The following is a 24,334-nucleotide window of genomic DNA, read 5'->3' as shown; positions in this document are numbered from 1 at the left end:
AGGGAACTGGGGTGTTCCCGCTGCATCCCACCGGCAGTGGGAGGTTTCTGAGGATGCTGCAGAGCTGGGGAAGGCTCAGCAGAGGAACTAGCCGTGGAGGAAGCGCTGGTGGCAGCAAATGGGCTGGGCATAGTGTGAAAATATTTGTAGAAATGGCTGGGAAAGGGGATTGCCAGCAAAATTAGCTTCAATGGGAGCCGTGTAAACTGCATCACGCCTCAACTAGAGGCGAGCGGGAGGAGATGCCTCCCTCACAAGCACACAGGACCAGGGACCAAAGAGAAATCCAGTGGCCGAGCTCTCCTGTAAATATATCTTGCACCTCAACAGCAGAAAGGATGCTTGCATTTCAAAGCGAATGCCTTCACGCTGGCCGTGCACCACTGCTGTGTGCGCAGCCCTCGCCGGTTCGGGAGGGAAAGTCACCACGGTGGTCGTGGGCTTCTTGATCTCCCGCTGCGCATCTTTGTTCAGGGAAAAGGGATGCTTAATAGTTACTTCATTAGGAAAAGGAGATCTTATCTGCACAGTCTGATAGATTTCTCCAGATTTCTTTCCATAGGTGCACAGGATAAACTGCCTGCTATTTGCACTCTGTGGGCTATTTGCACTTAATGTCCCCTGGAACACTTTACGGATCCAGTGGATTCAAATCACCCACTCACACCCCTGCGCAAATCTGAGCTCCAAACCAGCGATTTCTTAATAGTTAATGAACTGGTGAAAAAATGTCTTACCCTCAGCCCTTTTTCTTTGTGCTAACCCTATGTTTCTCCCTGGAATGACCTGTTTGGCTGCACTGGAACCACTGGAACGAGCTGCAGCAAAGCAAGAAGTCTTAGGGGTGGGGAAGAAGGACATCAGCTTCCCAAGTATTTTAGGTGTTTGGGAGATTTGGGGCTCTCGGACCATGTACCTTGGGCTGCTGGTCCCTACGGCACGGGCTCAGGGAGCGGGATGCTGCGAGTCCCCTTCCCTGCCAGTCTGCGATGGATGCGCCCGAGCTCATCTCGGGGACGTGGGACCTGCTGGCGTGGACGTGGGGCATGAGCGGTGCGTGGGACGCTTGTCCCAAACTGCACCCGAGGGCCAGGCTAATCGTGGGAGATGTGACCGAGTCCTTTTCCCCACAGCTTATAGTGGGTGCAAAGATTTTCTTGCTGCAAAGCTTAATTGCCCAGGCAAACAGTCTGCTATTATGAAGGAAAAATTATCTAAACAGATTAATTGAATATTTTATTAGCAGAAGTTTCTCGCCTTTTTTTTAAATGGAAATGAAAGTCTGGTTTTTGTTCTTTTTTTTTTTTTTTTTCCTGTTGGCAAACCTGTGAGAGGTTTTAAAGCTGGCTAGCTGTGCAGGAGGCGAACAGATGGGATGTGTCTGGATGTGCATATTCCTATTACCACCTTTCAGTAGAAACGCAAATTGATGTCCAATTTTTAAATGCCGTCAGGTCAGGACTGTGGGGAGGGGGCACTCGGCTGCTCCGGGGTGAGACGTGGCTGTTTCTGGGATACCCTGTTCACAGCTGAACAGCTCCAGTTTCATAGAGGCAGGGACGATAGCAGCAATATACTGGAAGCAGAGTCTATTTTTGGGCAGAAATAAATAGCCATGGGATTTATTTTTCCAGTTCTGTTCCATCCAAGTAGATGAGTGAGACGTTGCTATTTGTCTGACAGTTTCCAGCTGTAGCTGCTGCAAGTTCAGAGCTGGAGCAGTACCTCTGCCTGAGAGAATTTCTGGCTGCTCCCTATTACAAATAGCAAAATATTTGTTAGTAGTGCTGTACTAAGGCAAAAAGCTTATCAGCCATGCAGTGTTGTTGTTAGGTTTATTAAACAAGTGGATAGGATACTAATTTATCTCCCTTATATTTTTAATTTTCATCATTAATATATGGCTCGTAAAATTTGGCTTGCACTGCTGCTTATCTCTTCCAGTTATATCCCGGGCTTCTGAGCAAATGGGTTCATTGTGGGAGTGAAACGTTCAGCCTGTTCAAACAGGCTGCAGACCGTTGGCTAATAAAAGCCAATATTGGCTTATAAAATAATATCCCACTCTCTGAATTGCACGAGAAGAGAGAAGTTCACGAGTCTGGCCGGAGGTATGGGATATGTTGATAAACACTGGCTTTAAATCCAGCGTGGGCTGGCTGGTTTTAACCAGGGACGAGAGCCTCTGCAGAAGCAGGCAAGCAAACAGCAGCGCGTGCCTGCCCAGAGAACTGGCCCTTCAGGATAAGGTCAAGATTTGCCTGCCCTGGTAATCCATTAATCAAATAATTGACTAACCCGCTGACGAGCACGTGTGGATCGTTAACCTGTGGGTGCGTGAGAGCGGTGGGATGTGTGTGTGTGGCCGTGCTCCGGCACGATTTAATTCCTGGGGTTGGTTTTTGGTTTTTTTTTCCCCTCATGTGCCTGGTCCGTCTCAGGCTTTCTCTAAGGCGGGCTGATGGGAACTCCATGAACAGCCCCTGCCCTCTTTCCTCTCCCTCTTCCCAGCCCTTTTCCCCTGCCAGAGCTCAGGTGGACGCTTCCCAAATAGACGTGGGCATCCCCAAAAGCCCCGCGGTGCTGGGCACGCCGGGCTGCCTCCTGCTCGCTGAGCCAACAAAGCTTTTGGGGCAGCAGGAGAGGGCTTGGTCTGCGCCCCAAAATCCTGCTCCTGCACCGGGGTGGGCTCTCCCCACAAACTGCTTCGGTATTTGCAGTGACCCTGTGCCAACCCTGGCCATTCTGTCCCCTGTCCTAATCTCGTAACCTCCGTCTCTGCTACTGCTGCTTTCAAGCCCATCTCATCCTGTTTTGTCCTCACTGATCTAGATCTAGTTTAATAATTCCACTTATTAATGGAATTTATTCCATTAATAATGAATATTTTTCCCCTACAGAGAGACCTTTGCCGTATGTATCTGTAGAGAGTTGTCTTGTGTCTTCCCCTGGTTTTCTCCTGTTAAACTTTCCTGTCCAGTCCTGAAATTTGTCATTTTTTTGGTCGCTAAGTTGTTCCTTTCCAAAGGGCACTGTCCTTCCAGGCCCAGCAGCTCCCAGTAAGGATGGGAAACCTGCTTGGTGCTGCCGGAGCCCCAGACAGCGCTGGGATCCTCCGTATTTCGGAGCAATACGTGGCAAAGCAGCTCAGTCGTCCGAGTAAACCCTTCCTGTGCCCATTTGTGCCTTTTGTCCTTCATTACGTGTTCTGTCCATCAGTATTTCCAAATCTCATCTGATTTCAGCCCATTTCTTTGTGCTAGAGGCAGGGGTGGGCAGGAAAGGTGCTGCCCCGGTGGGATGTGATGGTTCAGGGGCTTTCCTGATGCACCATCCCTGCGGCTCAGCTCCCTCTGCCCATCCTCTGCTGCTTCTTTTCCTCCCTGCCTGCCACGCATCCTCTCTCTACCTTTTTTTTTTTTTTTTTTTTTTTTTTACTTTAAAAATTACTTTGAGTCCTTCTCTACTTTCCAGGTACATTGCTGGGTGAGTTCAGTATCCCAGGCTTGACTGGGAACATGACAGCATCCCCCCGAAAGCACCGTGTGTTTCTGGCGCTGTAGGTGCCCTCCTTGTTGCTGCGGCAAAGGAGAGTTTAAAAGCACTTTGTTTTGTTTCTTTGTTTTTTTTCTCTCCCGCTGATTTCAGCCCGAGGGATTACAGAAACAACTCCCAGCTTCATGTATCCCTACGGGACCTCAAGCAGTCAGATGGTGCTCAGAGGGGTGGACCTCTTGCTGGAGTGCATTGCTTCAGGAGTGTACGTACCGCTTCCCGGCTGGTGGAGAGGGGGAGAGGGTGGTACCCTGCCGTCCCCGCTGGGATGGCCTGGGACAAAGATGCTGAATCACCAGTGGAAATACCTCTGGTTAGGAAAAGGGATCGGTCCCTTCCTGCTATTAACAATGCTCTCATAACCTGCTTGAAGGATAAGAGCATGGAGTGAGCAGGAGAGCTGAGTTTTGCAGCCCTGTTCAGAGAAGCAGGTGTCTTCGGATACTTGCTGTCCGAGGATAATTCCCCACTGGTTTGTCCTTACAGCTATTTGCAAATCTCCTGGGTGCTCCTTACCACGTGGGTGAGGACATTTGTGGTCCATGTGCCCGCATAAGCATTTTGGGCTCGCGATCAGATTTTGGCAGCGCTCTCGGGGCATGCTGCCTGGTGCTGCCTGCACACGCTGCCAGACCGGCGCTCTGCATCCCCAAGCACGAGGTGTGAGATGGACCCCGCTCTTGATCAGCTGGTGATGTTCAGGGTCCTGCTTTAGGGGCTGTGGTAGGAAGGAGGGTGGCCCAGCAGTTGGATCGGTTCTTCCCCCTGGGCGGGAGTGGTTCCGAGTGCAGGATTATCAATTCTTTTCTTAGGAGTCGTTTTCTTGTCTCGCAAAAGCATTTATCTCCTCCCCTCTCCTTAGACCAGCACCAGATATCATGTGGTACAAGAAAGGAGGGGAGCTCCCAGCAGGCAAAACCAAGCTGGAAAACTTTAACAAGGCTCTTCGTATCTCCAATGTCTCCGAGGAAGACTCCGGGGAGTATTTCTGCTTGGCGTCGAACAAGATGGGCAGCATCCGCCACACGATCTCGGTGAGAGTGAAGGGTACGTCATCTTTACCTTGCCATCTTTTTTACCTTCGCAACCAGAAGCTGAGGGGATGTGCGCGGGAGGGGACACTCTGATATGTTGAAAGGGGGAGCGGGGGCTTTCTGCAGGGGCTGAAATCACTGCGCTGTGTCCAGCCACACTTGCTCCTTGTCCAGACTGACCTCAAAGCAGCATGAGATGTGATCTCAGCCGGTGTAACTCAGCAGAGCTTCACTGACATAAACAGTTGTGGGTTTGTGCAAAACGGGAGGATCGCGGCCAAACGGGGGGAGAGGACTCCCCATTCTCACTGCACCCAAGAAAGCCCACTCGAGAGGACGGTGTTTGCATCTCTTAGTACAGGGAGGGGATTTTGGGTGAGGTAGTACCGCTGCAATTATAACTGGTGCATTGGTGTATCTCAAAGCTGCTCCATACTGGTTGGATGAACCCCAAAACCTCATTTTGGCCCCTGGTGAGGACGGCAGACTGGTGTGTCGAGCCAACGGGAACCCCAAGCCTGCGATACAGTGGCTGGTGAACGGCGAGCCCATAGAAGGTGAGCGAGGACGAATCTGGACCTCCTTTACAAAAAAACCTAGCCAAGGGATCTCGTGGCTGACCATGAGAGCCAGAGCTGCTGTCGGGGTGCCAGGCACCCCCACTGAGCGGTGTGCATGGGCTCTGGCATCGCAGCACATAAACCACCTGCTCATCTGAGACGAGGCCAGTTGAACCGTGTCTTTGTAAGCTGGGGAGGTCACGTACCATCGTCTGGTTTTATCTGGGCTGAAACAGAAAGATGTGTGATGAAATTAAGAGTCTTGTGAATTTTGATTTAAAATTTAATTTAAAGAGTGCTCTCTGTTTTCAAGCTTCTCCCCCCAACCCGAGCCGAGAGGTGGCTGGAGACACCATTGTATTTCGAGATACCCAGATTGGCAGCAGTGCCGTGTACCAATGCAACGCGTCCAACGAGCATGGCTACCTCCTCGCCAATGCCTTTGTCAGTGTCCTGGGTAAGTACTTATGGAAGATGAACACCTTATACTCAAGTTTCCCCTGCAGAAGTTCTCTATTTCCTTTCCTCTTTGTTGTTAGCTACTCTGAGACCAATGTACCTTTGTACATGACCTCTGCAACTGGGCTTTGCAGCAGAATTCCATTGCCATGGACCTGCAAAGCCAGGCAAGGGTGAGCAAGTCCTGTTGGCGCTAAGATGTAAGCTGATTCATGGAGCGAGGCTAGAGAGGGAAGGAGAGATGAGAGGGAATGAATGGAGAAGCTCTACCAAGTCTTGAAAGTGCCAACAAGGAAGAACGAACAAAAGGGAAGGGAGGGTGGATGAAAAGACTGGAAAGGGAGCGGCAGCCCAGGAGCTGGTTTCTTTTCTTTCTCAACAACTGTGATTTTTGCTGTTTACAGATGTACCTCCACGGATCCTGGCCCCCCGCAATCAGCTCATCAAGGTCATTCAGAACAACAGGACCCGGCTCGACTGCCCCTTCTTTGGCTCACCGATCCCCACCCTGAGATGGTAAGAGCTGCAGCACATCCCCTGCCAGTCGGGAGGGGTGGGAAGGGGAGGTTTCCTGCTCTTTCTTCCCTTACAACAGCACTTTCTGGTGTTGTGAGGTTTAAGAACGGCCAGGGGAACACGCTGGATGGAGGGAACTACAAGGCGCACGAGAACGGGAGCCTGGAGATGAACATGGCTCGGAAGGAGGACCAGGGCATCTACACTTGTGTCGCTACCAACATCCTGGGTAAAGCGGAGGCCCAGGTTCGCCTGGAGGTCAAAGGTAGGGGTGCGGAGGGCTCTAGGTCAAAATGGTCTCTTGGATCTTTTGAAACTTGCAGCAGAAATAATAATTTATGTTAAGGGAGGGTTGGTTGTGCGCTCCAGCAGTTTGTCAGCAGGACAGGCACTATGTAATTTGGAGATGGAATCCAGAAAATGGTAGAGATTTCCTTTTAATGTTGAAAAAAACCAAGCCTGTGAATATATTGAAGCTGTAGAAGGGCTTGGTGTAGATATTGAGCTGTGAGATGCTATAAGCAGTGCAAAAAGAAATAACAAAGCGTACATCAGGGTTAACTGAAGGTGGTAAAACATTTTCTGAATCAAGTTTCCACTGAGGCTTTCCCTGTTCAGCAAAACTGATTGCTGACTCAGAAAAGTGGTTATTTTTTAAAGGATCAGCATGAATTAATGGCTTGTTAAATGAATTTATTTGCAAGCGTTTGTATCAGAGACAAGTCCACTACAGCAAGCTGGACAAACACTTGACATGCATGCTTGGTCCTTTCCAAGTAACACCGCTCTTCATTGAGTTCCTGAGCTGAGACCCAGCGGTTTGGTGCCTAACGCTTTCCTTCTGGCTTTGTGCAGACCCAACCAGGATTGTGAGAGGGCCAGAAGATCAGGTGGTGAAGAGGGGCTCCATGCCTCGCCTCCACTGCCGCATAAAGCACGACCCTACGCTAAAACTCACAGTCACCTGGCTGAAAGATGATGCACCCCTGTACCTTGGAAACAGGTCTGTGTTTAACAGTTTCATGGGTCTTCTCTGCCGGGATTGTTGGACTTTTAACAGAACATTTCAGGAGTCACCAGCATCTAGGCAACGTTCGCTGTTCTTGATACTTTTGCTGTTATTAGCTGCTTCCAAGAGACGCTGCCTAGCAATGAAAATTGACTTATCAGTAAATCAAGACTTTGACTAGAGGTTTTATTTACAGATATTTCAGGACATCTGGATAAAACGGGTGTGTTTAATAACAACCTACTTCATAATTAATGTTTATCTGCTCTGAGTGGTAGAGTTGTAATATCCTTTCCCTAGCCTGGCTCCCTTCTCACCAAGTGAGATCTGATCAGGGGACACAAGCCAGTCAGAAGTCAGATTGCTTTCCTAAAAGTGTGATTATTCCAGATATATACCAGAGCACATTTGCTGATTCCGTAGGAAATGAGGTTTCCAAGAATAACTCAACACATCCTTAGCTGATAAAATCTCCAGACCAGAGACATACTCCTATTCTGTTTGGGCTTCTTAAACTGTTCTCTGATAAAACACATAGACTTCAATCCTGCTGCCTAATTGCAGAGTCGTGCGATTATCGTTTTCATCTCTTTAAGGATGAAGAAAGAAGATGATGGTCTGACAATATATGGCGTGGCTGAAAAGGACCAAGGGGATTACACCTGCATAGCGAGCACGGAGCTGGACAAGGACTCAGCTAAAGCGTACCTCACCGTCCTAGGTAAAGCTGTCCTCCCGACGTACCGACACTGGGCTAAGTGCTTTATTTTTAATAGAACAGACTGACTTCAAGGTCAGACTGAAAGGGTGATCTGTGATCACAGAATCGTCCTCCGAAGCAGAGATGCTCAGGGAGATGCTGGCAGAGCAATTGTTCCGTTGCTGCAGGACTCAGCAAGGACGCGCTGCCTAATCTCAGGCTCAGACAACGGCATTGAATTTGAGTCAAAGGAAACTTGCATTTGAGCCCGAAAAAAAAAAAAAGAGTAGTTATTACATACACCTAAAAATATCCAAATGTGGAAGTTCTGTGAGAACAGAACAGTCCTAAATTTGCAAGGGAATCTAACTGAACGTCAGGGTGCTGAGCAACACTGGAAACCAGGGGTGAGTGAGCTGCTCCTAGCCTTGCAGGATCCCTTTTCAATATGGGGAGTGACAAACCCGGGCCCGTTCCCCACGCCTGTTTATGTACAGTGCGAGATCCACTCGCAAAACACAGATTTATCAGTCCCTGCTCTTGGCCGCCTCAGATCTTGCTGACGTGCTGGGTTCACGGGACCGCTGGCATAGACCTGCAATGCCCTACAAAAATCAGAGTGCAATATGAATCCCATATCCCTAATAATTTGACTGGGCTTGATTTATTTCCCTTCCTTTTCACCTAATAGCTAATTAACTCTATAGCAGGCCGACGTTTCCCCTTTGCCGTGTACTAGAAGTATGAACAAAGGTGTGCAGAGTGTGCCTGGAGGTCTCTGGAGGAAGGATGTACCTACTCTGGTCCCCAGGCAGGATCGGATCCTTCTGAAATCTGTAACTGTGTGTTTAACTTTATATTTGCCAGGTGCTCCTTTGGCCACCCAAGCTTAATGACTAAACTAACACCGTTAACAACCAATGTCTTACCTTGCAGCCATCCCTGCTAACCGTTTGAGAGACTTACCGAAAGGTAATCATCACTAATTCATTGGGTTGATTTTATTTTGGGAATTGATTTTGGTTTGCCTTGCCAACAACGCCAACAGAAAATCTAGGCGTAGCGGCTGAACGAGCTGGGAGCTGATGCTTCCAAGTCCTGTCCAAGCTGTCCTTGCAAGCCCATCCAGATGGCCGCAGGTAGAAAGGTCCTGTGCCACGTCGTTTTGTGTCCCACAGGGCCAATTCCTGAGTGCAAGAATCACTTTACCCATACCTGGAAATGGTGAGCCCTGATGGGAGGGGAAAAAAAAAAAAATCACATTGAATCCCTTGACCTTTATCTGGAAAGAAGTTATTACTGATACTGTTATTACATGAGCTGGTTCTGTGCAACCATGTGGGTTGTGACCAGGTAAAGAAACCAGAATTGTATTTCTAGCAGGTATTTTCACTGAGGCTTTGTGCCTTTTCTGTTCTATTTGTTTGCGTTTAGTTTTTGGACAGCTGCGTGTAGTTTGTTGTAAGATCGTATATCCCCCCCGCTAAGCCACTACATTGTGCTCCCCCCACCAGATAACAGCAGTTGTAGAGGGAGCAGGTAGGGTTTCAAAGCAAGGCACAACTAGTACACGAGCACATTTGTATTTAAAAAACTGGTCCAAGAGCTGCAGGACATGACTGGTGGCACAGAGCACGTGTCCTCCCATGGGTCTGGGCTAAGACATCCAGGGTTTCCCCTCCCGGGAGAAGCGATGGGAACTGGGACTCCCAGCTCCTGGGACAATCCCAGCCTAATTTGTCTCATTACTCGGCCAACAGAACGACCCGACCGGCCCCGTGACTTGGAGCTGACGGACCTGGCCGAGAGGAGCGTGCGGCTGACGTGGATTCCTGGCGATGACAATAACAGCCCCATCACAGGTCAGCCGCAGGACCCTCTGCCCCGTATCCCTCCTGCTTTCTTCTGCACCACGGAGGGAAAACTTCCCTTGTGAGCTGAGCCATTAACCTTACCTCTCCGTCTTTGCCCCCAGACTACATCGTCCAGTTTGAGGAGGACCGGTTCCAACCTGGCACGTGGCATAACCACTCCAGGTACCCCGGGAGCGTCAACTCAGCCGTCCTGAGCCTCTCTCCTTATGTCAACTACCAGTTTCGGGTGATTGCAGTGAACGACGTGGGCAGCAGCCTGCCCAGCGTGCCCTCCGAACGATACCAGACCAACGGGGCACGTGAGTACCGTCCGCCCGGTCCCTCTTGCCGCGGTGACTTGACGTTGTTTGTAGCATCTGGCCACGGCTCTGCGTGTAGACTCTTCCCTCGTGGTGTACGATCACAGCTCCTATAACAGAAACAGATTTACACAGGTGAGGGAATGAGTTGGTCCATGCATGTGCTGGGGTGTAATTTTTATATATCACATCCTCAAGCCTATGACTTATATTCTGCAGAACAGCAAAACTCAAATGGAAGGATTTATGCAAAGGTCACTCCAGCAGAACCTGTTGAAGGAAAGCCTGGTTTCACCTTACAGAGGAGCTTTCTAAAGAAAGTTTTTCATCCTTTCTGACCACAGGAAGCTCAGAAGTCGCTTGGAAAATTAGACTCAAGTGTAAACTGGCCACAAGCAAAAGGCATTTTGTTCCAAAATTGCTAATTCACTGTCCACTGCTAAAGCTGGCCAGGAGCCCAGATCGATGCAGGAGTAAAGTGTGCTCCAGTCCACGACCAAGACTCGGGTGTTCAGTTTGTGTGCCCAGTGCTTTCTATGTAGTAGAATACTTGGGAATATTCATATGAGGAATTCGCAAGAAGCTCAGTAGTTTTGCTGCATTTCTTAATTTAACCATTGCAGAGGTGCTTCTGACCATTGCAGAGGTGCTTCTGCAATATCTACTGGCATCTAGTGTCGGCTTTCGACATTACTCTTCTTGTTTCAGATTTCAAAAGCGTCAGGCTCGGCTCCTTGGGTTGCTTCACAATAGCTGTCTTTCAAAGATTTAGGACATTTGGGGGAAAAAAAAGAGGCTCCTAAATAAATGGCCTGGTTTTCAAGAGTGCTGAGAGACTCATGTTCCATTAACCTGAATGGGAACTTCTGGGAAAATCAGGCCATTAACTTCTGTCTTGGAAGTACTTTTGGCTTGCTCAGTAAAGGGGTTTTAACCACTCAAATGGTCATTTTTCAACATTATAAACTGCTCTTCCCCCCCCCCCCCCAATGTGAATTTCAGGTCCTGAAATTAACCCAACGGGAGTTCAAGGTGCAGGGACCCAAAAAAACAACATGGAGATAACCTGGACGGTGAGTTCTTCTTCGATGCTTGACAGCCACCCAGCATCTTACCATTATGGTCACAGCTGCTAAGAGATAGAGAACTCAGCTTCTTTAGCATGTGTCATGTACCACACAGAACACCTTGATGATGATAAAGGAAATAAAAAGCAGAAGATTCACCTACAAGAGAGACCATTGTTGGTGTCTAGAAGAAGGTCTGTGATAAAAACAATAATTTGCTACTATGTAAGCCAAATAAAAGATGCTGGATCACAGAGGCAGGTTAGGGAGGATGCTCAGAGAGTCTGATTCCTTAAGCAGTAGGTAGGGCTTACAGACCAGCTCGTGCTTTTCTTCGTGGACCAGCAGGTGTCATCCACAAATAAGCCAGCATCTGTGAGGAGGAATGAAATTGCAGTGGGAGTATGGACCGGAATATAAGGATATGGTTCTTGGTCCTGCCTTGGGTCTGGAGGGCACGGACTAGGTATGTCTCTCTGGGAACAAAAGTATTGACCTCCTTTGAGATTTGCTGATGGAGTACAGAATAAGAACCAGCTGCTGAACAGAATTTTTTGGAGCTCCATGGTAGAGAAAAACAGTTGCTCTTTCTCCCTCTCACTTCCTTTTTCTGTTTTGGTCCATTAAGCCTCTGAATGCAACTCAAGCTTATGGGCCCAACCTCAGGTACATCGTGAGATGGAGGAGAAGGGACCCCCGGGGCAGCTGGTACAATGAGACAGTGAAGACACCAAGGCACGTCGTCTGGAACACACCCGTCTACGTACCCTACGAGATCAAAGTGCAGGCAGAGAATGACTTTGGTAGAGCACCGGAGCCTGACACCGTCATCGGCTATTCAGGGGAAGACTGTGAGTATTTTCTCAGCCAGAGATCGTAAGTGTTTCAGAAGGGCAGGATGCCACCCAAGGTCAGTGGGGTGGCACCTGTGCCCGGGACGTGTTCACAGCATTGCTTGATTTGGCACAAAAATTCAGTTCCAGGCATTGGAAGAAAGAGGCTTGGCCATTAGATTCTGTTCTGGGCTCTGCCTGCAGCTGCCTGCGTGATCCAAGTCACTTAGCCTCTCCCTTGCTCTCTGTAAGACCCAGATAACGCTCTGAGTGTGGAAGGCGGTAAGATTTCATTTAAGATGAGCTCTGGCTGTATTCCAATGAACCGCATTAAATTTTTTTGCCCCTGACATCTGTGGAACTCTCAGTTCATCTCAGCTGAGGGCTGGTACGAATGGCCAAAAGGACCTTGGTTCACCCTGGGCTGAATTCTTGTGCCACTCCGATAAGGCCCCAGCTTGGGCTCTTGTTTGCGACACACCATTGGCTCAGCTTATCTTTCTTTAAAACTCTCCACCTGGTCACGCAGAATTTGTTTCACTCTTTTCACCTTCTTTCTGGGCTACTGGTATCGCCTTCTGTGCCTGTAGCATCACGACTCTGAACTACAATTATCCTTACCCTGCCAGGATGATGTGGTTTGCTGCCAGTAGCTTTATTTTTAAAGAAATATCTATAAGTTCCTCTCATTGCAGCATCAGTGGGGGGGGTCCCTGCCTGCGTGACTTTGGGATTATCGAGAAGTAAGGCAGATAAGGCTGCTAATCATCCATGACTCTAGGATTGAAGTCAAGGGGACACAAACAGGGCACAGCAATTTCCAGAAGAATCTGCGGTGTTGGTGCTGAGGTGGCACGACACATCCTCCGATGGGGCATCTTCTCCTGGAGGAGACAGGGCAACGGGAAGGAAAATGGGCAGAAACGGTGGGAGTCAGGGGAAGAGCTGAGCACAGGAAGCCAAGCTGGACCTAGCTGAGAGGCTGTTACTGGGAAAGCTCCACCGTCGTCTCTGCATTACCTGTCTGTGCACTACCAGGGGGGTTGTTCTAGTTTCAGTTGAAAACTTGTGCGAAAATTTTGAGTGTGGGGATGATCTGAACGAGCCTGCACATGCGTGCTTTGTGTGGGGGTAAAAAGGGAGATCAAAGCTTCCGTGTGGCACCCCAGCCACAAATGTGTTCCTGCCTCTATCCCGAGGGGTGGGACGAGTTAAAAAAAAACAACAAACCACCAAAACCAACCAACCAAAATAGTCCCTGCCCTGTCACGTCTGAATTGCTTCACCAGTAACTGCAGATTTCTACATACAGGCAGGTGACCTGTAAAAAGGAGGCAAAAACCCCCAACTGGCTCACCAGCAGGTTCTGGCCAAATTCAGATTAATGGGTGTGGAAATAACAGGCAGTTGTGTAACTCTTGTGTCTAAGAGCAGGAGGAGGGGGCTGGATTTGCTGGTCCCCTTCACTCAGAGAGGGAGGCGAGAGCCCCTCCTTCCTAACGGGATCTCTTGCAGCAGCGTGTAGGAAGACCTGCTGATAACTGGATGATGAATATTCTCGTGCTGGCTGAGTGAAATACGAGGGGTTTCCCTCTTTCCTGTGGAAGCGCTGCTAAAAAACCCAATAGTTTTTGAAAGCATGCACAGCTCAGGGAGAACGTGAGGGGGACGGAGGTGGGCGATGCTATTCCGTGTATCTGCAGGGTCGTGGGTCTGCTCACCTCAAACAAGGGCAGCCAGGAAGCGGAGGGTTGGCCCGTTGCTCCTGTTTTATGTCATCCAGTGTGGAAATCCTCAGAAATTGAAGTCAAAGAGGGAGAAAAAGGAGATGATTACCCCCATGAAAACACTGGGGTGCCAGCAGATGGCAGAGCCGGCGCGCGGGGCCGCTGCTCGCCCGGTTTGCAGCAACCCCGCAATGCTGCGATGGGAAAACCATGGCGAGGGGTGGGGGCAGGAGGGGTGTCCGTCCGTCTGTCTGACCTCCAAGGTACCGCTGGGTGCCTGACCTACGCTCTGCTTTATCCCTAAACGCTCAGATCCCAAGGCTGCGCCTACGGATGTTAGGATAAGGGTTTTAAACAGCACTGCCATTGCTCTGACCTGGACCCGAGTGCACCTGGACACCATCCAGGGACAGCTCAAGGAGTACAGAGTGAGCAACACCAAATCTCTTCGGCACTGACTATTAATACAGCTAACCTTCTCACGAGCCGGGGTGGCCCCGGTGATGGAGCTGCCTGCAACGGGGATGACAGAAAACTCTCCTCCGGCCATCAGGACCCTTTTGCCGTGGCTGGGTGCAGACCGCAGGGGCTGAGCTCTGTTCTGGAGCAGCACCAGAAACAAAAAGGACCTTGGTTTCCTGTGTGGACGGGGCTGGGGACATGTCCCTTTGCTCCCCCCGGGCTCGGTGCAGGGCTGGCCCTTCCCAGTGCCTGCCTGCAGGACCTGGGGTGCTCAGGCAAAGCAAGTGGGGCTGCCCTTGTGCACCCAGAGAGGGACTCGGGGTGGTCCTGCCCATGCAGCGAGGTGTCTCCTGGCTCTAGAGCTGCCCCGAACCACGGGCTGCTGACCCTGGGGGGCACGACCTCAGATAGGTACAAACAGGCTGGTTTTTGTGTCATCCCCAAAGTACCTACATCGTCTTTTAATGAACACCAACCCCTGCAAAGCCTAAACCCGGCGGTTTGTACTAACTGGCAACTAAAGACAGCATGGATCCTGTTTGTTCGTTTACTGCTAAGGTAAAATACCAGTGTTTATGTACAGAGGACAGACCCTGGCCAAAACAAGCCAAACTCTGGACAGAGCCCCTTCTATCTGAGTTTAAGACGGTACCAAAAGTGCGTGTCCCACGAAGTTATAACGTTTCAAATCCAATAATCCGCTGGGCATAAAGCAAGCTCCCTGAGTGCGGCTTTCAATTTTTTCTGCCTCTGCTCTGTCATTCTGGTCTATTTTCTGAACGAATCTTATTTCTGCATGAAATAAGATTTACAGTCGGGGCTTCGAATGGGAGACTTTCCAAGTTCAGACTTTCCTTTGTGCCTGGACGCGTCCCACCTTTCCTTGTACGCCGCTACGGTACTAATCTGGGTAGAAAGGGGGACTCACTTGATGCTTAGCGCTCGGGAGCCAGAAACAGCTCTTCTCAGTCTGAGCTAAGCTGGTTTTTGCTCTGTGACCTTTGGTAAGCACTTAACCCCATGCCTCTGCCTCTTCCTCGGGTAACACCTCTGACCTGCCTCGCTGGGGGGACGCGGAGCTTCATTAATTGCTCTAAAAGGCTTCTGGAGCAGAACGCTGCTCTTTGGAAAGGCAAAGTTTTGCTATGCTTTGTTAATGAAAAACCAATTGCACTTAAATGGGAAAAGCTTCACTTGCCATGCATGTTTCTTGAAGGCCTATTTCTGGAGAGACAGTAGTTTGCTGAAGAACCTGTGGGTCTCCAAAAAACGGCAGTATGTGAGTTTTCCTGGAGACCGAAACCGGGGCATAGTGTCCCGGCTGTTTCCTTACAGCAACTACAAGCTTGAGATGGTTGTAACCAACGGGAGAGGAGATGGGCCACGCAGTGAAGTTAAGGAGTTCCCCACACCAGAAGGAGGTACGTTCCCGGGGTGGGGGGGGGGCTGTGCAGCACCCGTCCCTCGGGCGCCTGCCGGGAGAGGTTTGGGTGGTTCAGCTCCACGGAGCGGACCGGGAGCCGCATGGCTCTGCGGCAGAGCCACGGGGAGATGCACTAGGGATGATTTTTTTTTTTTAGCTGTGCCCGGGCAGCATCTTCTGGGCAGCACCGCCGTCACACGGCACTGCTGTCTGCCTGCGTCACCGCGGGGTGGGTGACATCTCTGCAGCTACACCTAGAGCTAACTACTGGCACTGTCTCATCAATCTAAAAATCCCCTTCGGGTACTTTGAACACATCAGCAAGTAGCTCTGAGGCTGAACAAGAGAAATGTTTGCAAAGCCTCTTCAGAGGCACAGCACCGTGCCCTTGATTTGCTGCCTGACCTGCTAATGTCACCGCACCTCCCCGTGCCGCGGGTCGGCGAAATGCGAGCGAACATATTCATCTTGCTCAGGAAAAGGCAGCAAAATCTCTGTAAGACCTGAGTACTTTTGTTCTGACAGGATGGCACCAATACCCCGTCAGGCTTTTAAGGCAAGAGCGCCTCGTTCTTCTGTTTAAAGAGCTCGTGTCAAAGATGAACTTGAGATTTTAATTTTCTTGCTGTCACAGGAGCTATTTATAGACACGCCAATAACTTTTTGTTGGAGCTGCACTTTCAGCGGCTGCCAATGAATCTTCCTATAGCACAGATGTTTTTGGTGCAGCATGTTACAAAAATGCAAGAGGACAAAACAGTAAGGGCTGGAAGCAAAGCCTGTCTCAACACAAAATACTAAGGGGTCTTCCTCTTCCTCTTCACCCTATTCCTGCTGTACAAGACCAGCATCTCTCAGTCCTCTCTCTTCCTTAACATTTTCTGGGATGCTGTCACCATTTTCTAAGGATTTTCAATTGACCAGCCACAATTAAGCTTATTAAAAAAAAAGAAAGGACTCTGTTCCAGGAGGGCGGTTTTGCAGTCAGGGGCGTTTTGGTTGCGTTGTTTACCTGCGCGCTAGAGGCACGGAGCAGTTGTTGGCGTAGCTACCTGCATACATGGGCGGCACCGATTGAAACAATTAGAGCAGATTATGCTCTTGTCACAAGTAAACTGCTGATTTGTTTTTTCCTATACCACTAAGTGATTTTATTGACTCTATATTGATGTTTAGGAGGTTGAATGATACTCTGCAAAACTTCTGTTTAAAAAAAATAATCGCTAATCTCTCAGATCAGAGAGCCAAGTTCTTTTCCCAGTCAAGATACTGCAATTATGAGTAAACCAGGAGAATAATTTAATTCAAGAATGTATAATGCTTTTTCCTTTACTAGCTTTGAATAAGCAGTCATAAAAGCAGCCATTCCTCAGGGTAAGGACCACCGTATATGTGCACCAGCTCCCTGCTACAGATCTCTAGACGTTAATAACACAAAGATGCTTTGCAATAAGAGAAGCTGCTATACTATTTTTCACCATTCCAACAGATAAATAGATGAGATGTAAATGCTGGGCTGGGTGGGGGCTGTAAACAAGACCAGTAAAGTATGCGTACAACACGCAGCAGCGGGACTTGAACTGTGCCACAGCTCCGCTTCACGGCTGTAGCATCCTTTGTGGGTGCCTCACCGAGCTATGTGCCGGAGGGCAGCGGTACCCAGCCAGCGCAGCACGGGCACGGTGCCGCCGGGGTTGCATGCAGAGCTGCTCTGGTTTCTGCTCCCTGCACACACGCTGCTGAAAACCCTGGGCTGGCGCATGGTTTCTGGCACAGATTCTTCTTCAATCAGTTTCTGACCTTTAGTGTGTGTGTGTGTGTGTTATCTCTGTGTGTGTGTGTATTTATGAGTGTCTTGAGTGTATCAGTCAGCCTGCAATGTATGGTAAGGTATGTTATCTTCTATGTTTTTTTCTTCTTTCTCTCTCCTTCCTTGTCCCATCCTCCTCCCAAGTGCCCAGCTCCCCCAGGTATTTAAGAATCCGACAGCCAAATCTGGAAAGCATCAATCTGGAGTGGGATCACCCAGAGCATCCCAATGGAGTCCTCACAGGATACAACCTTAGATATCAAGCCTGTACGTTCCACGTATTATCTTTTTAGTGATAATAGTTAAGCCCTTAAATATTTTCCTTGCTGCTAACTACCTCCTCGCCTAGCACTGAAAGCTCTCTGTAAGGAACTGGAGACTTTCATCACCAGAAGAGACACGCTGGTGCTGGTGGGGAGTCCTGGAGCAGTGCTGGGCAGCTGCAGTTAACCAGGGAGGGTGGCGGGTGCTCAGCAGTTCTCCAGACTTGACCATTGAAGGGAACTAAGTTCAATCTCTGATTTAGAAAGACCTTTAAGCGCAGTCGGAGTAGTTTATGTGCTCACTCAAACACAAGCTTCTGGCTATATAAGAGATGCTGCCCAAAGTGCAGCACGCTCTGCGGAGCCCAGCGCGATGCCCGGGGTGGTACAGCCTTCTCTGTTTGAGACCTTGGCCCTTGGGCTGTCCCTTCCCTGACCACCTATACAACCCTGAATGGCCCCGCTAGCATTTCCCCGGCCAGTTAAGTCACCAGCTCCCAGGATGGAGTGTGTTCAACAGCAGCTATAGCTCTGAGCACACGTGGCCTCGCACCGACGGCCAGTCGGTCCTGGGGGAGAGCTGATGAGGTAGATGGCAGAGAATATTTCTGAAACAAGGCTGAAGCCACCACGACCTGCCTTTCCTCCCCAGTTAACGGATCCAAAACGGGCCGAACCCTGGTAGAGAACTTCTCTCCCAATCAGACAAGGTTCACCCTGCAGAGGACAGACCCCATCTCGCGCTATCGCTTCTTCCTGCGGGCACGGACCCAGGTGGGAGAAGGAGAAACCATAGTGGAGGAGTCGCCAGCCTTGCTGAACGAAGGTATGTGCAGCAGCAACAGCTTCTGGCTTTGCTGAGGGGCTGGGGGGGGTGATGGAACATGTGTCAGCCAAAAACCGCAGGTCAGAGAATCAGGTGGTCTGCAGAGCAACCAGTACAAGATAGTAACTGGCACACAGCTACTGTCTTCTGCAGAGACAGACTGACTGGGACCGAATACTGCAGCAGAAATGCTACAGAGGTGACTGGGGGACTGTCCTGTGCTCGGGGGGGGACGACGACACACACCATCTTGCTGACCCCCAAGCAGTTAGCATTCCCCATGTGCCCTGGAGCAGGAGGAATCTTGCTCTCCTCTTGCAAAAGGTGAGGCTCTGATCTGCCCCTCTGCAGCCTCTGTAAGAGGTAAATGAGGTGCAGACGTGGGTGCTTTTTACATGGCTCGAAGGGGGAGCAGCAGCTGCATCCTCCAGGCAGGGGGTACAGTGCCACCCCGTAACCAGCAGCTGACCTGACCCACCAAAGCGAAGCCCCAACTCTCAGATTCATAATAAGATAAAAATGCCCATTGTGGGACATTCATCACACTAAGTGAAAGTTCAGGAGCCCTGAGGGAACTCAGGGAGACAAAAGCTGGCTCTTTCCTTTCTTTAGCGTTTGCTAAAAGACCTATGATTTGGTTAGCCCTCTGATTTAATGGGGGTTTTGTCTCCTCTCCGCCATCTCCCCCTCCCCAACTAATGGCTTTGAGTAGGAAAAGTAATTTCTACTGATGACCCAGTGGAAATGAAATGCTTCCTGACACCTCTTAGGTAGGCTCCAGCGGCGCTAATTGATGTGACAGGATGGGAGATGGGGCTGCATATGCTATGGGAAAAAAATAATCAGCTAAGTTACACCCTGGCAAACACGAGAGGGGGCACGTCATTGCTTTAAAAAGGAGCGTTGCTGAACAAACTGTTAGAGCACAGGGATTGGATTGACGTTGTCGGTGTTGAGAGTCAACATTTCTCGTCGTTTCATGTACATTTGCTTTACTGGGTTTGTTTCTATACACTGATAACGGTGACTGTTGGGAGAGCACAGTTAAATAATAGCCATAACCAACCGCTGGGGTATATTGCTTAACTGATTTGTGTCAGGCAGTGGCAGGTACAGCGCACGCCAGCGTGACAAGGTAAGGTTCCCCATCCATGGGTCGGGGATGCGGATGGGTGGTGGTACCCAGGGCTGCCCCGGCGGAAGGGACGGGCTGCTGCCTCTTAGCAAAAGGACAAAGCATCGGCCATAAAGCAGCAAGAAAAAAATAAGAGTCAAATCCCAGTCTGAAGTGACAGAAATATGGCAAAGTTTGACCTCAAAGCATGAGACCCCGAGGTACAACACGACATAGGCGATGTCTGCTAACGACAGGCATGTAAGTACAATTAGCAGCTCTAAATGCCCGCGTCGATGTGACGGCGCCTGCTGTAAAGCTACGCGAAAGACGAGTTTGGAATTTTAAAAAAAAAAAGGCAGATTAAGAAAATGAAACCCATTAATACATTCAGAGGTTGTTTTCTGCTTGCCACTCGTTCACCTGAGAAGTTTACATAAAGTACATCTCTCTGCTGTTCTGCGCCAAGGGCTCTAACCCATGCAAGGCAGGACGGCCACTGAATTTAAAATTACACTAGAAAAACTAAGGTGAAATTCAGAGTGTCAAAACCGGTCCTTGCTGGGATTAGAAATAAACACCTGCTTAAGCACTCCACTTAACTGACACCACTGGCATCTCTGCTGGGGAGCTGGTGTGTGTTTAACCGGTGATCTCCATCTCCAAGGGGACATCCCTGCTCTCTCTGCCCTGTGCTCTGATGCACAGGAGGGTGACGGGTTGCAGCTAATGCATTTATTCCCTCTCTCTCAAGTCTCTGGTGACTGTGTGCAAGTGGTCCCAAGTCTCCTGTTGGTGTGTTCTGGTTGTTTTATATCTTCCTCTGTTTTCTCTTCCCTTCTCTTCTATGCTCTCCTCGTATTCCCCTCTCTATCCTTGGCGCTGCCCTCTGAAGCCACGCCAACCCCAGGTACCGTACCAGCCGGAGGAGGTAACAGGCATGGGGCAAGGCTCACTCCACGCTCGCTCGCCTGTGCTGGCAATTAAGCATGCACTCCATTAACCCTTTCAATGGGAAGGTGAAGTGTCAGCAGTCTAAATTGGACATATGAAACAATGGCAGGTAAAACGAAGCCCCGCAGGCAGCGGGGACTAGGGCAGGCTCCACGGGGGGGTCTGCAAAGATTAAAATATCTCTGAGCAGGGCTTAACAGCCTCCCAGATGCCTAATGATAGCCAGACCCACCAAACGCTGCAGCTGCCACAGACTGTACGAGCAAAATTGAGAGTCAGGTTGCGCTATTAAAGAGGTTTTTAATCCCAGCTCTCTTCCTTTTTAAGCCTTAACGTCCCCGCCCTGTGAAATACAGAAAAACATTTACCAGCCCTCCCCGACTCGGTGGTGCCTGGCTGTGCTCTGCCCCGCGGAATTTAAGCTGTATGGTTACACCCAGGAGCAGCGTTATTGCTGCCGGAGCAGCTGCCTCCCTCGGCCACGCAGGTCTGCGTTGCAGCGTGGGGGGGACCACAAGCCACCCACCGCCCCACGGGTCTTTCAGGGCTGCCAGGGCTTTCGTATAGCAGAATCCTTTTGTTTCCAGATGCCCATTGAAAGGGTTAAGGACGATGTTTGTGCCACAGCTGTGCATGTCTGCATGTGAGGCTACTGCTGGCTTTGCCCTCGATTGCGAATTTCTACAGCGGCAGCTGAAGCAGAGAGAACCCTTTTCTTGTACCGGGGCGGGGGGGTGCAGCATCTCTACCTGCTTTCAAGGAAACCCAAATCCTCAGTCACCCAGTGTCAAGCCTGCAAAGTCCAAACTGCAAAGCACAAACTTCTGGTTGCCCAAAACAAAAGGACACCCACCTCTTACGAAAGCTGCAGACATGACTTCCAAACCTCCCCCCCCCGCCTTTGAGCCACTATTTCAGCAGCGGGGACAGCCCCGTGACCGCGCTCGGAGGCGGGGGGTTAGCGGCAGCGCCCGGGCGTGCAGCCAGCCAGAACGCACCCCGAATGCTGCGGAAAAGCTTTTTGGTCTGGAGCAACGGCACTCGGGTGCCCTGCACCAAGGGCTCTGTAAGAGGGCGTGCTTTGTCTTTGTTGGACACGGCCCCGGGGCTTCCCAAGGAGGAACAGCTTCTTAGGGAAGGCTCTTCCCAAGGGATGCAAATGCAGGACCCGCTCTCTGCACCTGTAGGTTTTGCTTTACTACCTCATAGATGTTTCTCCTCCTTTTAGTTTGTTGCAGTGATGTCTCTCTGCCCGATATTATTTTTGTGGTTTGGTTTAGGTTTTTTTTGGTTTTTTTTTCCTTTATGACTAGATGCCAGTCTTTTTCTTACTATATTTTCTCTTTAAAAAAAAAAAAAAAGAAAAAGGGGGTAACAGATTATTGGTCTGCTTCGGGTGGTGGGAAACTGAAATCGGACGTAACCTTTTGGCTTAGAGGATCTCTATCCTCCGAGTCCAGGAGGGCTGTTTTGCTGCTCGACCTCATACGTTGGCCAGGGTTTAGCTTATCCACAAGAATCTGGATTTTCTTTGTGGATCAGGATCACCTTCTTAAAGTACTTTTCTACTCGCGGTGGATGTTGCTGAGCTTTGAAAACACAACGTGATCTCTCTATCCTTCCACCATCATATCATTTCAGGCATAATTTCTTATACTGCTGGAAGCTAGATGAACACGTTGCCATTTAAAGGATAATTCTACAAGAACAGAGCCTCCTAGTCCCCCACCCCGCTATTTTGTACCTTCTGCTAGGCAAAATAACAAAGTGAAAAGCTATGCCAGAGCTGAAAGCCATCCAAGTTAATGGGAGTAGTAGGTCGTTAAGTGCTGACTCGGCCGCGTCCGCAGCTTCCTCACCGTGCTAGGCTTCAGCACGAGAAACCAAGGCAGCGTACGCCGTAGCAAGATCCAGCGCACATCTCTGTCTTGCTCTTGAGCTGGATGTCATTTCTCGTTAGGACGCGGAGCGGGTGCGGGAGCTGTTACACAATTCGAGCGGTGTTTCTCCCGAGAGGCTGTTTCTCTTCCTAACAAGTACGGGGTTGGAGTGAAATACTGCTTCACCTTTCTCGGAAGATTCCTCCCCGCTCAGTGACCTAGATTTTTGTAGATTTTTTCATGGGTTCACAGTGAAAGTTGTCTTAAATTGCAGTAAAATGCTCTTTGTCATGAGCTACTGGCACTAAAAAAAAATTAAAGAGGTCCTTCCCCCCCCCCTCCCCAGGGGGTAACCTTACCTATAGCTGGTTTGTGTGTGTATGAGAAACTGGACCAGCTTGATGAAATCACAGTGAAGTGCAGGGACCTTCCCTTAGGAAAGGCTTTACTTTTCCTAAGCCAGACCTGGACAAAGAAAGAGGGGATATGGGAAAAGAGGGGACATCTAAGAAGGGCTTTCATTTATGCTGTGAAATGAGAAAAAAAAAAAAAAAATCAAAACTGGATCCCATACTACCCATGTGTATGGAAAAACGTCATCAGGGACCATAAAGACTATTGGTCTTAGACTTTAAGGACAAAAACATTGACTTTTGTCTGTTCCCTTCTTGTCGCCATAATTAGGAATTGGAGGAGAAAGATTCTATTGTTCGTTTTAGAAATGGATAGCAGTGGAAGCAGAGAACTGCTGACCTCTCTCTTTTAGAGGCTGCTCAATCGCTCTTTTCTATGCTTGAATTTCTTAGTTATCATCAGATTTGGAAGACTTTATGGTAAAGATTTTACAATTTCCTTCTGTTGCTAAAAACTGGGAGAGGGCAAGGAAAAAAAACAATCTCTGAAAATGTATTTGGCCAATCATCAAAATTCATGAAAAATTAATCAAATTTCTCTAAGCCTAATTATTTTGTAGGCACACCCAAGGGAAAGCTGTTACTACAGCCTAACAACACATTAAAAGCACCTTTAAATAATTAAAGAGCAGTATGGATGTGTATTGTTTCCTGTATTTTACAAAAAAACTATGCAACTACTCCCTGAACTGCTACACTACTTGGAGCAGGACTTGAGGCCCCTCTTAAGAGGCTCCCTCCCTTTTTTCATTCTTTCATTATCTCCCTTTTGCTTTTATGATTCTTCATCTCAGGTTTGTTGGTTTTGTTTTGGGGTTTTTTTGGGGTTTTTTTCCCCAATCTGAGCTTCACACAGTTTTTGTGTAGGGTTTGGGCTCTTTTTTTTTTTTTTTTTAATGGGTCCATTCATGGTCACAGGAGCCAAGCTGCAAGGAGAACAGCTGTCCTGCTGCAAGCATCTCCCTCATTACTCAACCTATTAATTGCTACAGCCAGACCGCTGCATCCTCTGGCCATTAGAACAGTATCTCTTCCCCACCGTGCCCCTCGGTCTCCATTACCTGAAAGGGTAATGCATCTTGCAGACAGAAAAAGCAATCTCTGCCTTGCAAAGATGGGGCCTCTTAATGAGTTGAACGGTCGGTTAGATGTTTCCAGGAAGATGGGCTAGGCTAGGGTGGGAGCGAGAGAGCGGGAATTGCTGTTGCTGGCTTTTACTCTGGGTTTCCTGGGTGCACCGGGGCCGTTTCAAGCCCATGTCTTTAGGCACGTTAGTTTTCAGGGTGCTGGTCTGCCCTGCATTTGAAAAAGTGGCAGCCCCTTCTCTGCACCGTCTCCTGCTTTCAGAAAGGGGGGGAATTAATTTTTTTTTTTCCCCCATCACACAAATGCCAGATGCTCAGTCCTGTACCTAAACTTGAGGCAAATGTTGTCAAAGCCCTTGGGTGAACCTCGCGTGGGGAATGCGGGGAAAAAAAAGAAATTCAGCTACTCCGCAAAGCTCAGAAACGTTACACCTGAGGAAGTACTACAGCTGCATTTTTAGGAGGATGTGT

General features: G+C 49.3%; 1 protein-coding gene across 27 annotated transcripts in view; it reads left to right on the top strand.

Moving 5' to 3' along the window:
• NFASC (neurofascin) overlaps window positions 1-24,334 on the top strand; it is a 95,104-nt gene that overhangs the window by 47,597 nt on the left and 23,173 nt on the right. For 6 of the 27 annotated variants that reach the window (XM_075775797.1, XM_075775804.1, XM_075775799.1 and 3 more), the window contains 18 exons: window positions 3,649-3,760; window positions 4,418-4,602; window positions 5,015-5,146; window positions 5,463-5,606; window positions 6,013-6,124; window positions 6,223-6,389; window positions 6,980-7,127; window positions 7,730-7,854; window positions 8,770-8,805; window positions 9,594-9,695; window positions 9,809-10,006; window positions 11,009-11,079; window positions 11,702-11,924; window positions 13,946-14,061; window positions 15,312-15,516; window positions 17,473-17,595; window positions 18,244-18,417; window positions 20,427-20,462. In XM_075775797.1, the coding sequence (XP_075631912.1) occupies window positions 3,649-3,760; window positions 4,418-4,602; window positions 5,015-5,146; window positions 5,463-5,606; window positions 6,013-6,124; window positions 6,223-6,389; window positions 6,980-7,127; window positions 7,730-7,854; window positions 8,770-8,805; window positions 9,594-9,695; window positions 9,809-10,006; window positions 11,009-11,079; window positions 11,702-11,924; window positions 13,946-14,061; window positions 15,312-15,516; window positions 17,473-17,595; window positions 18,244-18,417; window positions 20,427-20,462 (2,409 nt within the window). Of the gene's footprint in view, window positions 1-3,648; window positions 3,761-4,417; window positions 4,603-5,014; window positions 5,147-5,462; window positions 5,607-6,012; window positions 6,125-6,222; window positions 6,390-6,979; window positions 7,128-7,729; window positions 7,855-8,769; window positions 8,806-9,593; window positions 9,696-9,808; window positions 10,007-11,008; window positions 11,080-11,701; window positions 11,925-13,945; window positions 14,062-15,311; window positions 15,517-17,472; window positions 17,596-18,243; window positions 18,418-20,426; window positions 20,463-24,334 lie in introns of those variants that run through there. The other 21 variants (XM_075775811.1, XM_075775809.1, XM_075775802.1 and 18 more) reach the window with 12 other exon arrangements.

The sequence above is a fragment of the Balearica regulorum genome, chromosome 25 (genome assembly GCF_011004875.1).
Source record: "Balearica regulorum gibbericeps isolate bBalReg1 chromosome 25, bBalReg1.pri, whole genome shotgun sequence".
NCBI lineage: Eukaryota > Metazoa > Chordata > Aves > Gruiformes > Gruidae > Balearica > Balearica regulorum.
This window is presented reverse-complemented; position numbering and strand designations above follow the sequence as displayed.